The sequence below is a fragment of the Pygocentrus nattereri genome, chromosome 4, assembly GCF_015220715.1.
Source record: "Pygocentrus nattereri isolate fPygNat1 chromosome 4, fPygNat1.pri, whole genome shotgun sequence".
In the NCBI taxonomy this organism is placed as follows: Eukaryota; Metazoa; Chordata; class Actinopteri; order Characiformes; family Serrasalmidae; genus Pygocentrus; species Pygocentrus nattereri.
In genome coordinates, this window is record NC_051214.1 from 31,193,145 (window position 1) to 31,206,849 (window position 13,705).

The window sequence follows — 13,705 nt, forward strand, 5'->3', positions numbered from 1 at the left end:
ATGGTCTAACCTCATATAGTTCACATATTCTTCGACAGTGTAGATTGCAACTTTATATGAGTGAAATCAGCACCACTCCCTATTTCTCTATTTCACGCTCAACCTTAGAAATGTTCTCTAAAACTTACCTCTTGCTTTTGCTATGTATCTTTTTTATAGCATAGCCAAGTTTACTATTCATCCTGCTGAGCTCAGTATTCTTCAGGATGTTCATAGAGGCATCTGCGTTGCTGTCAGCTCAAACGTGAGAAATGGTCCTACATCTCAGCCTATGTGCTGAGCAGCAGAAAAGGCTTGTCCCCACACATACACTGTTGATAATTCAAAAGTCTCAACCATGACAGTTCTAACACTTTTTTGTTGGATTCATACACAAGTCAGCCCTTTTCAGATATACAGCATGGAAAGGCAATGATGTGCCCCCTCTGTACATGATTAAAATGTTTGTGACTTGTTGATGAATTGATGCAACACAAAACTGTGAGATCCAGTCATATTCATATTCTAGTTTGATTTCAAAAACAGAATTGATTATAGAGTGCTGCAATGCATAAAATTGTTACAAAGCCTAGAGCCATACTCATGAAAAATTAAAAAGCGCTTTTTCAGCAACATTTCTAATCAAGAAACAGAATGGCTTTAGTATACAATACAGATAAAATATTACACACAAAACTGCAAAGCCATTCATGTCAACAAGTATTTTGTACAGTAACAAATTATACAGTAGCAGTACATCATTTTAGTGCAATAGAAATCTTTACACCATAACAATTTAACCGGGCGCACAAACAAAGATACTGTGACATTTACATTTTTGAGACACAAAATCAGTACGAAAGCAACACAATGCAGAAACATCAGTAGTCCTAGTATAGAGCCTTGGGGCACTCCTTACACTGCAGCGTCTCGGCACGGTTTTTCTGGATCATGATGCAGAGCTGGAGCACCAGCTGTGGGGCACTCTCAAGAAAGGTCTCAAGCAGCCGAAGCATGTTCACGTCAGCATACTCGTACATCATAGCCCAGTAGAAACGCCGCTGGTTCTCCTTTTGCCTGCGACTCTGTATGCCAAGGTACATGGTCCGGATATACCTGCAGATAAAAGATGCACAGGAAAAACAAAACCAACAAAGTGTCAGACTGAAACTTGCATGAAAACATTACACAGAGTTTACACAAAACACATAACTAAATTTGTTTGAGAAAAGAAGCCTGAAAATATGATGGAGAGAGGCAACAACAACCAATGTAATTCATCTTTTTTATCACTTGTAGCAAATCTACTAATATCTACACTCTCTACACTCAAAATATGCTCTCAAATTCTCAACGTTTCTGAACAGAAAATCCACCAACCTGAAAAGATTACACTGCAGTAGTTCTCACTACTTGGCATGCTTACAATATACAAAGTCAGTGTACTTCTTTTAATTTACATGCCTGAGATTGTGCTAATTTATGCTGCTGCTACCAACTCTGCAATTATTAACCACCATAACAAATCAAGTTTTGACACATTAGTTACATTCACAAGCTAGTAATGCACAGACACTGCATCATTACTCCTGATGCATGCAATTATCCAATATGGCAAATATGATAACAGATGGGGCTGCCCTTTAGAGTCAGGAACATCACCAGTGCATGATAGCTGAATCCTCACATCACTGCCTAATCAGAGCAATCGGTATCTTGGTGGACATGCAAATCACCAATTCCATTTCATATTTTCAATTATATTGAAAACACAGTTAAACTAGTAGCTTTGAATGAATTGACCTGAGACAGATTCCTATAGTTACAAACCCCAGTCAAAATTCAGGTTGCGTGTGGTGCATCTGGCTCATAAGGGTCCTAATAGCACACACAAGGCCAGTGGGAGGCAGGCGTCTGTGGCGTCTGTCTGGGCAGGCATGGAGACAGAGGGTTCCATGCCACCGCCTGTCTGGAATTGATTGTTTGAGATCAATCGGCTGGGATTTCTGGCTTAGGCAAACCTCTGAGGACTTATCCCACGGTGCTACCATTTTTGGTCTCCTTCTGGCGGTCCAGCTTTGGTTCTTAAGGATGCTATAGAGCAGTCATCTAATCTAAATTAGTTATCTTTGTTCAAGTGGAGTACATTGAAAAATATTATGCTCAGGTCAAGGTGAAATTAATGGTACTCATAAGCCCACCGTTCAATAAAGCTAAACCACAACTTAAAAATAGTTGTGGTGAGGCCATGACACCACTAGAGGGTACAGTTCACTACCTTGCCTACCGGAGCTGCTGAGCTATAGCTGCAGCTGAATCTCTGTTTCTCTGGAGATTATCAAGATTTTACTGTCATCACAGTATTTTGCCACAAATCCAACAATATCAGGGGTTTATTGTTTATCAGATGTTTTGACAGAGAAGCGATATACATTCCAGTTACATTTCATGATTCCAAAATGAAAAATAATAGTAAAAAAGCAACATGGACATAATATTCTTGTAGCAATGCCATGCAGTACAATGAGTACTACAAAAGCTTCTCTCTTAAAGGGCCATATCTGACATTTTTCTTGTATTTTATTTTTTTCCCAGAAATCCACGTATGACATTTCTGAGGTTTTATGTACCAAAAACGGTCATAGTTCACATTTACATGACTATTATCCAACTGCTCTTTATCCCTCAGAATTAAGCAGGCTATTTTTGGAATCTGACCTTTAAGACTTATATATGTAAATGACTTCTGTTCTGATTGGTTACCCTGTATCATGCCTCGTTTAAAAAGCACTCAGAGCTGAAGCACTCCTTAGACCTTCAGCCTGAATGGTGAGACTAAACTGCTATAATTTGAATAGGCAGTTTTATGTAAATGAGCAATTTTTTTGTGACATCACAAAAACAATAAATAAAACAATAAAGTGGGTCTCCATGTATGTAGTGTATAGAATGCAAAGTAAATGATTTGTTTTAAAATTTTAACCATAACATATTACATCAGTCTGTTTTATTTTTAAAAAGCTAAGAAAACATAGTTTTCTGTGATATCTTTTATAAATGTGTTAAAAATGGGTCTTTGGAGCCATGCTATTGAATAACCAATACTGTTGCTGTTGTGACAAAACCACATATCTACAAAATGGTCACTTCACAGGAGAAGGAAAATGTTCTTAACTTTGAATGGAAGATAATGAGACCAGTTTTTTCCTAATTCATTCCGGAGCAGTTGTAATTAATGGTCCATTCATCATGAAATTTGAAAACATTGTAAAGAACATCTGGCATTTTCAAATCCTGTAAAAAAAAATAAATCTGAAAAAATGCAGATACAATGTTTTGTTCAGACAGCAAAGCGAATAAAAAAACACTTTTACAAAGTCTGTTTAGGGAACAAGAACTCTCTTTAAGAGTGTTCTTATTGCTTATATACCTAGGCATCAGCAGGGTGGAGCTTAGATTGGGAGAGAAGGATAAGACACGGTGCATAGCAGAATGCACATACATGCATGCACACACATCAAAGTTAGTCTCAGATGCTGCCCCACCCCCTTGGCTCATGTCCATCCGGAGGTTGACAGCCTTGAACCCCCTCCTCTTCCCTCCATGTTCCTTTCATGTCTGCACTTTCCATTCTGTTCATCCAATATGCTCCTTATGCTCGACTCATCCACGCCGTCTGTACTCAACGCCTGCCCTCCTCTTCCTCTCTCTGGGCCGGCCAGCCAGGCTGCTGTGATCTAGCACTGAATTGAGATCAGTTTTGTGGTGCCTCTCTGAATGATAAGGCTTAAAGCTAGAACTGGTGAAGCTGCTTCGATTTCCAAACGGATGAGTGACTTTTAGCCAGAAATGCTGCTGACAGCAGCCTCACTTCTCTCATGGCCAAAACTGTGCCATCTGCTCGGAAACACTTGTTCACAAGAGGCTGTTCTCTGCTGCTGTTTACACACTAACTAGGCAGCTGCATGGTGGTAAAGCTGATGCACAATGCTGTTCCTGTTTGAGAAGACACAGGAACAGCTTCATCCTCCAGTGCCTCTTTTCAATCATGCTAAAAACTGAAATGTGTGTACATTTCAAATACACTGCTGGGATTTACCGCTTCCATATGCACAATGCTGTGTATGTGATACATAACTGACCATTCTATTCACTTATTCATTGTTGAATATATTTTTACTAAGTACAGCTGATACTTAAACTACCTCCTCCTTTCTGTTCCACTGGAACCGGTAATGTATTGCACATTTTTGTGCTGTGTATATTGTGATTTTTATGTGTTGGTTATAAACTTTTGTCTTTGTGTGAGCACTCACCATAAGTTCCTGGAATATAAAAATGTATACTCTGAATACATTTTTGAAGTTGTTTTTTAGATAGTTTTTACTGTGGGAATTAACTAGCTGAGTAGAATGGTCCATACATTGGTGCATCTCTGTGGTTGAGCAAGAGCTTGTGTGATCGAAGTATTTGACAATGTTGAAATTAAATATGCATGCACATGAAATATTGATGAAATGCAGAGGATGCCCCAGCTTTCATGTCATAAAATGCTGCCTATCAACTAACATTCAAACCTTTGCCATAATAAGGGTGAAACGATACTCTAAGCACACGATTTGATTAAATGCATGATGCTGGACTCATGATTCAATATTCTCATGATATTTTGAACAAAATTTGAATGAAGAAAAATGTTGACTGTATCCAGCTGTTGCATAATATACAAACAAAACTAAAGCTGAAAGGTGGGAAGCATCTGGCTCATGACATAAATTTGCTGGACTGAGCTGATTGGTGGGTGCTGGTTCTTTGCAAATGTTGGTGTTTAAACAATGCAATTGCATTAGATGTCATAGTTAACAGAATATCCATTTTCCACAATGATCTGTCACATGTCTCTGGTGCACACTTTCACATTTTTGTAGTGCTATTTCCACACATCTTCATCAAGTTATCAGCCTCAAGATTTGTCCTTCTTTTCTTGCCATACTCTACTATGGCCAAAAGTATGTGGACACCCGACCGTCTCACACATACATATGAGCTTGCTGGCCATCCCGTTCCAAATCCATATGCATTAATCTGGAGTCAGCTCCCCTTTTGCAGATGTGACAGCCTCAGCTTTTCTGGGAAAGCTTTTCATAAGATTTTGGAGTGTGTCTGTGGGACTTCAGTTGAAAGAGCAGTTGTGAGATCTGGCTCACAGTTAATGTTCCAGTTTATACGAAAGGTGTTCAGTGGTGTTGGGATCAGGGCTCTGGCCCATTCTACACAGTGTTTTTCTATGGAGATTGCCTGACTGTGTGCTTGATTTTATACATCTGTTAGAAATGAGTATGGCTGAAACACCTGCATGCAATGATAAGGAGGGGTGTCCACATACTTTTGGCCATTCAGTATATGATGAATTGCAGACATTCATTTCATTATAATTTATTTATTTATGTTGCAATACAGCTTTCACAGTCATTTTATTCTACAACTGCATTCACCATTCTGGACTCTTCTAACATGTATTCATTTTTCTTTACTTAAAAATACAACATACTGTAATATAAGTTGTTGCAGTCTGAGCAAAACACAAGATTTTGTGAAATTCAAATTATGTGAAAATATGAAAAATTAAGATGAATGAATGAAGATTTTGTCCCAGCAGTGACAAAATATTACTTTATTTGCAGCATTTATTTAAAAAATTGATAAATGTGTGTATATCACCTCCTTATATCCCTACACTTACATATGTTATGAAATGAAAAGCAAGAATTGATTCCAGGTCAGTATTTGTTTTTTCTCTGAGAAGTGTACACCCACAGTCCACTGGGCCAATACACACTCAGCAAGTGCAAGGAATTCTCTTCTCTCTTCTGTACTTCAGTTAATGTGTGTATGGACAGCTGAACTGAAACACATTATTAAGGACAATGTCTTGCTCATTGCTTTGTCTGGTTAGAAGTACAGCAGCTACAGTCTGCATGTTCAAGCTTGTTCAGCTTAGATATTTTTCTCTTCTGGGGTGTATTTGTAATAAAACAAGGTGATGGATTTAACCATTTTTTCAAGGCATTTCAATATTTATTATTATTATGTCCATCAAGATTTCTAAAACAAAAGCCTTTGTCAGTTGTGACCTACCCATAGCCATTATCTCTTTGCATTTTTTTGAGCTCCACATGAAATTATTTCTAAATGATACTTGACTCCCTGACTTTTCAAGGGAGCACATCTTTAGAAATTCTTCACTAGAGTGTTTTTTGAATGCTACGTAATCTGTCCCTGCCACTCTGCACTCAGATGTAGCTAATTAGAGCCATAATCATCTTTGTGTTTGTGGCAGAGCGTAATGGCTGCAATCGGAACTGGTAATTATGGAGAAGTGAGAGGAACATTTGGTGGCAAACACCACTAACAACACCAACAAAAAAATTCATTGTGCACTCTAGCAAAGCACATTATCTTTGGGAGAGTAAATTCTCCGCAAACTTCAAGAAGTCTCGGCACGTCAAAATGAGGAAGTCACATAAGTGTCCTTTTTTCCCCGCTCCCCTTTTCTGCCACTTGAAATTCTCTCGCTCACCACTGTATGCCCTTGAAGCAGTCTCGGATTTTACTCATGCTGCTATAGAAGTCAAAAAGTCGCCTGCCCACGAGTCAGTGCTGGGGAATCTGTGCAGGAACAGAAGAGTCTGGTTCATGATAATGATGTGAGGCCACTCAAGCGAAGACAATAACTTAAAGACAGACAGAAATAGCCTGGACTTAGCTGTGGCTGTCTCACAGCAAGAGAAAAGAAATCCACAGCTCACAATTTGGTTTAAACCTTTCCTTTGACATCATTCAACATGAGCAAATTCCTCTGGGTTAGCACCATATGGTGAACTGGAGCAGGCTTTTTATGCTGGCTTTTATCATGCTCGTGTTGCCTAGCATGGACCAACTTCAGTGCACAGCATGAAATAATCTGTAAAATATGTCTGTTTATGGGGTGATCAGCCATCACTGACTGCCATTTCTGAATATTGTGCATGAACCCTTGCATGGAGTTGATACTGCATGTGCACATCATAATCCTCTATGTCAGAGCAAGATCATTAAAGTCCTTGGTGCCACAGCATTGGCAAAATCCAACAAGAGGAACAAACAACTGCCACGCTTGGTCTCTCTGGCAGAAATAGCGCTTTAGCTCCTGTTTTGCTAGTCACCCATACAATTTGCTAACCATGGGAGACAGCTAGAGGAGTGGCAGAGCATTGGTGAAAAGATTGGAGTTGATGTTTTGGAGAGTGTGGAAAGGGGTAGGGCAGGTCAGCCTAAAAATGTTTCTTTCCGAAACTAGCCTGGTTTTCTAGCCATGAGCCTGTTGGCTTTCAGAACATTTACCACAGAACATGGCCTTGGAATGCATGCAGCCAGCCATGAAGAAAGAGTCTTGTGGAATACAGGCAGAGGACACTTTGACCGTATTTACTCCTGATCATTACATGCAACTTGTATCTGTCATAAGAGTTTAACCACATGGATTTATACCTAGAAGTCAAACATGTCTCCAGTTAGTTGGACTGAAATTTGATGGCTATAGTTTGCAAACCAGCTCATAACATGACAATCATTTGTCTGTGTTGTTCTTTGCTTCTGCTTTTGTCCGGTTTGATTAGAAAATTAGTTGCCACACGAACACTGCAACAATCGTTGCATGCTGTTAGAGAAAGGCTTCAACTTTGCCAGTCACAGACCTCTGAAGTTGTGCATCACTCTGTAGTCAGAATCATGATCATATAAGGAATTCTAAGTTCTTATTATGGGAGAATGTCATATTCTGTGGTGAACAAAAATTTGGTTAAAAAAAAAAAGAAGATTTTGTTCTGGGCACGTTTCCTCTCAAAGCGGGACTCCATCCTCTGATATATGAGATTGTTTAGCAGTCAAAATATGAATAATGCTTCATCAATGCTACAGTCAAGCTAACAGTCATGTGCACTGAAATGATGCACATGCTAAATAGTGTAGTATTAAACGTCAACACTATTATACAACAACACCAGATGCTCAAACTCTAGGCTACTACTGCCTAAGCAACCCAATTACCACATGTGACAAAGTTTTCTGGTTTGCGTACATTTTTAGTGAGGTTGCCAGTCTTATGATGTCAGATCAATACGCTGTAGTGTTAGCTTGCATGTAGCAATATTTATATTTCAACATCTCGACGACTTCATAATTCAGTGGACCCAGAAAAATGTACAGCACATGTATCAGCTTTGGACCATCTTAGTTATTACAGTGCACAGTAGTAGTGATTTTCAAAAATGACTTTTTTCCCATTGAGGAATGTGCTTAGACCTGGAGTTACTACTATGGGCATGACACTGAGTACTAAGGTCATGGCATTGAATGAAATGCTTTACAATGTAATATATTGGGAGGGGTCTTCAGATTTAGACTGCTTCTTTAACGCTTCAGATTTGACGCTTCTTCTGTGCATTTACACCTGCTTGTTAATGTAGATAAACACTATGCAGACATCATCTTGATATCATAAACAATTAGCTGTAAAAAGGGTGTTAGGTGTAAAAGTGAGTTAGAATGACCAACATGGCTACATCCTCCAGTGACATCACACTTTAGATCTTTGACAAGAGGCTTAGCGCAGGGCAATGAGAGGGATGAAAGAAAGAGTGTTAGAGAGATCAGGAATGGAAGATGAGAGTATGAGAGCAGCAGGGAAGGAGAGGGGAACTGAGGGAGAAGAGGAAAACTATGGATCAATAGCTCAGGCCTTTCAAGAGCTGCATCATAACCTGAGGTAACATCTGGCATTCGCTGACATTTTCTGTTAGTCTTGTAAATGTCAGGGGTGCTAGGAGACAACACCCCCCAAAACACGCCCACCTCTCTTACTCTCCCAAAGTAATGTTGGATTTGAATGCAAAGCGAGATCCTCATTTAACTCCAGGCTTTGCACTTTATATTTCCCAAAGCAATGTTTTGTATAGGCTGTAAATTAGCCTGCATTTTCAGGCAACACTTCTACCAGAGCATGCTGCCTTGCTGAAATATAATCAGCACCAGTGTTTAAGAGAAAGTGCACCATGCTTCAATACATTCCTGTCAGTTTTGTCCAGTGAAACAAAAACAATGATGTTTTTTGTTACTGATGTGATTTGAGTATTTTTTTCTGATGCACACAGCCAATTTCTCTCCAATAAAATCCACACTAAAACATCATCTCCAGACCTCACTGCTGAGCCAAAGACAACTAGAATCAAGATAGAGAGTGAATCAAAAGGAATGGGCAGATGAGATAAATTAAATTTGATTACTAGCCGACTGTGGGATGAATATCTATTTCCACAGATGCAATTAAAGGGAAAAATCCATTACTCTTACAAACATAACTATGTTAACAGTCATATTAATGCAATCTACACACAGACACATGAGTTAAGAATTTTATGTTGTGATTATATTGCTATATATTGCAAGTGTAATTAGAGCACAAAGTATTAAAAGTTCTATACATTTTTAATACTGCAATGTGGACAATTTATTACTCTAACTTTTAATATGTTCAATACTTTCAATTCTTTTTTCAAAAATAAAGGTTGGCATTGTATTTTACCTATATTCTTAAAAATAAAGGAGAACTTTTGCTTCACTAACTGATTTCTGATTCTTTAAAAATGTTTGTAAATGAGTGTGTTTCAGGGAAAAATTGCAACAGGCCCTTGGGGGCAGTGAGGAGCTACCTCAGGACTGGGAAACTACAGCTAAGGTGATGAGAGAAACTGGCAAGAATGTGTTGGGTGTTTTGTCTGGTCAGGGGAAAGAAGACAAGGAAAGTTGGTGGTGGAATGAGGAAGTCCAGGAGAGTATTCAGAAGAAGAAGGCAGCTAAGAAAAAGTTGGATAACCAGAGAGATGAAGGAAGTAGGCAGGAATACTGTGAGGCTAGTCGCATTGTGAAAAGAATGGTGGCAAAGGCAAAGGCTCAGGCCTATGATGAGCTGTATGAGAGGCTGGACAGTAAAGAAGGAGTAAAGGACTTGTATCGTTTGGCTAAACAGAGAGATGGGGCTGGAAAGGATGTACAGCAGGTTAAGCTGATAAAGGATAGAGAGGGAAATGTACTAGTGAGTGAAGAGAGTGTTGAGTAGATGGAAGGAGAACTTTGAAGAACTAATGAATGAGGAAAACAAGAGAGAGGATTGGACGGGGGGAGAGATAGTGGATCAGGAAGTGCAGAGAATTAGTAAGGTGGAAGTGAGGGCAGCTTTAAAAAGGATGAAGAATGGAAAGGCAGTTGGTCCAGATGACATATCTGTGGAGGTATGGAGATGTTTAGGAGAGAAGGCAGTGGACTTTTTAACCAGGTTGTTTAACAAAATCCTGGAGAGTGAGAGGATGCCTGATGAGTGGAGAAGCAGTGTACTGGTCCCCATTTTTAAGAACAAGGGTGATGTGCAGAGCTGCTGTAACTACAGAGGTATAAAGTTGATGAGCCACACCATGAAGGTATGGGAAAGAGTTGTTGAAGCAAGGCTAAGGCGAGAGGTTCAGATCAGTGAGCAGCAGTTTGGTTTCATGCCCAGAAAGAGTACCACAGTTGCAATTTTTGTGTTGAGAGTGTTGGTAGAGAAGTACAGAGAAGGTCAGAAGGAGCTACATTATGTCATTGTGGATCTAGAGAAGGCATATGATAGGGTGCCAAGAGAGGAACTGTAGTACTGTATGAGTAAGTCAGGTGTAGCTTAAAAGTATGTTAGGGTGGTGCAGGACATGTATGAGGATAGTGAGACAGTGGTGAGGTGTGCAGTTGGAGTGACAAATGGTTTCAATGTGAAGGTAGGGTTACATCAGGGATCAGCTTTGAGCCCCTTCTGGTTTGCAATGGTGATGGAAAGGTTGTCAGATGAGGTCAGGCAGGAGGCTCCATGGACCATGATGTTTGCAGATGACAATGTAATCTGTGGTGAGAGTAGAGAGCAGGTGGAAGAGAATCTGGAGAGGTGGAGGTTTGCACTGGAGAGGAGAGGAATGAAGGTCAGTAGAGACAAGACGGAATACATCTGTGTGAATGAGAGGGAGGCAGGAGGAAAGGTGAAGATGCAAGGAGTAGAGGTCGTAAAGGTGGATGACTTCAAATATCTTGGGTCAACCATCCAGAGCAATGGACAGTGTAGAAAAGAGGTGAAGAAGAGGGTGCAGGCAGGATGGAGTGGGTGGAGACGGGTGTCAGGGCTGATGTGTGACAGAAGGATAGCAGCAAGAGTGAAAGGGAAGGTTTACAAGACAGTAGTGCGTCCTGCTATGATGTATGGTTTGGAGACTGTGGCTCTGTCTAAAAGACAGGAGACAGGCCTGCCTTTATCCAATGTAAGAATAAAACATGGCAAAGAAGAAGAAAAAGTAACATAGCTAGCATTAGCTTGCATGAAGTGTAGCAGGGGCAGCTGCAGTGAGGTGAGGTAGCCTTAGGTAAGCTAAATGCCACAGCTTTAACTTACCTAACACTATGTAGCATAGGAAACCACAATTTGAGTGCTGCCCCAGGCTTGATTGTAAAAATGTACATACTGCTACAGGCTTTGTAAAAGTAATACTGAACCTACAAGTGTGGGGTTATGAGTTTCAGGGGTGTCATATACTGACAACTGCCCCCCCCTCACATTTAAAATGACTGCTCCACCCTGGTGTCAATTACCAAAAGTTGCAGAGGAGAGAGTATCTGGCAGAAACAGGATTGCCTGGTCTTGTTGTTTGGTATCAAGCATTGTGATACTACGGTTGGTATTGATTCCGATACAAAATGTTGGTATTGTGACAATAACAATAACTAACAGTGATATGCCTTGCAAGATATTAAAACACACTGATGTAATAAGATTAATGACAGAACCGCGTGATTTTGACCTACATTATTATTATCAAACCAAGCATCTCACCAGCGAGCCATTCAGAGAATTTGCCCCTTTAAACTTATTTAAATCTGCCACCAGAGGAGTTACAAGTCTGGCCAAGTTGGCCAGAGTGAAACATATCAGTATATAAAATAACAACTTTCTGTGTGCTTCTTTGTTTTCTATCACTGCGTAAAAGATACACAAGATCTTCCTTTATTGTTGGATCTACTATACTATATATGGATGGATATGCTATACTATAATTATTTTCTGCGTGACAACACGGCTATATTCAGAGCACAATTTAGACTGGTAAAAGCTTATTATTGTTTTGTTTGAACAGAGTAATTATAAAAAGCTTCTGATGTGTGACATTCTCAAATGTATGTATTATACTGGCTCTGCAATGGACTGGTGACCTCTCCAGGGTGTATCCTGCCTTAAGCCCTATGGCAGCTGGGATAGGCTCCAACACCCCCCACCCCCGACAACCCTGAGGGAGAAATGTGTGTGTGTGTGTGTATTATACTGTTCAAAAAGGCAGTTTGTAACACAACCTAATAAAGCTAGATTAATCAGAAAACAAGCCACATTATTGCATCAGTCAAAGGGTTCCAGCACTCATTTACATGATATTAAAATAGCAGAACACAGTCCTACAATATTGTGTATCCCTAACAAACTACACACACACACACACACACACACACACACACAAAGTCACGTACAACAGGTTTCCCCCACACACAACCATCCTGTCAGATCTGGGTGTGCAGTCAATGTGAAACCCCTGTCTGGCTCTCCTTGCGGCACCGTGGCCTAGAACATGGCTCCCCATGAATTATTCGTGCTGAGATCATAGCGCTCACTCACGCCTCGTTAGCTAGCCTACACTTGGCCTAGCCGTGCCAGGTCATATCTGAGCACTCTGTCTGCCCGTCTGTGCCACTGATACAGCCCATTTCCTGCCGCGCCCACACGCTAACGACTAATGATTCACCAAGGCATACGCCGCATTGTTTCTGCTTAATTAACTCCTGCTTGAAGACCATGTATTGTTTGGATGGAAATGAAAGGCCGTCAAAGCATGAAAGGTGAAGTGGATGTGCACACGCACACACACAAACAAAAAGATGCAGACTGGCAGACGCTCGTGCACGTATGCGCTCAGGTTCTTGGCTGAGCTGTGGAGGAACTCGGCTAACTAGCAACCTGACAGTTTGACAGGCGAGGCTGAAGATGCTCTTGTTCCTCTCCAGCGCTGAAGACAATATGATGACTGCAGCACTCCTCATCTGTGCACTGCAGATTCCAGCAGCCATAATGGCTGCTATGCATCTGTAATGGAGTTATCAGGCATGGTATGAGCAACCTCTGCTGCATGCAGCAGAATAGAGCTGCATGATACTAGCATTGTGATTATATTGCTACATATTGCAATATTTGCAATATAAATGCACCATTGAATCAATAAGACAAGCTGATTTTGACCCATAAGCAGCTGAACAATGGAACAAGCGGAGCACCTGCAACTCAACTTACAATGAACTGAAGACACTTTTGTTCTTGTTGTTAAAGAGACCTTCGGTGCAAATGTTTAGTTCTAATTCACAAACAGTTTTTTTTTATTTTGTACTTATAAATATGAGCAAAAATGATTATTGTAATATTTTCATAAACATAAAAACAGATTCATGCTTTCTTCAATGATGTGTAACACCCCAATACTGTTTGCAAAGAAGCAGGCCCATATCATGATGCTCCCACCTCTGTACTTCACTGTGGATACAGTGTACTTGGGATCAACTCTTCTGTCTCTAAATG

At 40.2% G+C, this 13,705-nt stretch overlaps 1 protein-coding gene across 1 annotated transcript in view; it reads right to left on the reverse strand.

Annotated features, from left to right (window-relative positions):
- xkr6b (XK, Kell blood group complex subunit-related family, member 6b) overlaps positions 1 to 13,705 on the reverse strand; it is an 84,866-nt gene that overhangs the window by 6,875 nt on the left and 64,286 nt on the right. The window contains exon 2 of the mRNA XM_017710520.2: positions 899 to 1,095. Coding sequence (XP_017566009.1) covers positions 899 to 1,095 — 197 coding nt within the window. The remainder of the gene's footprint in view (positions 1 to 898; positions 1,096 to 13,705) is intronic.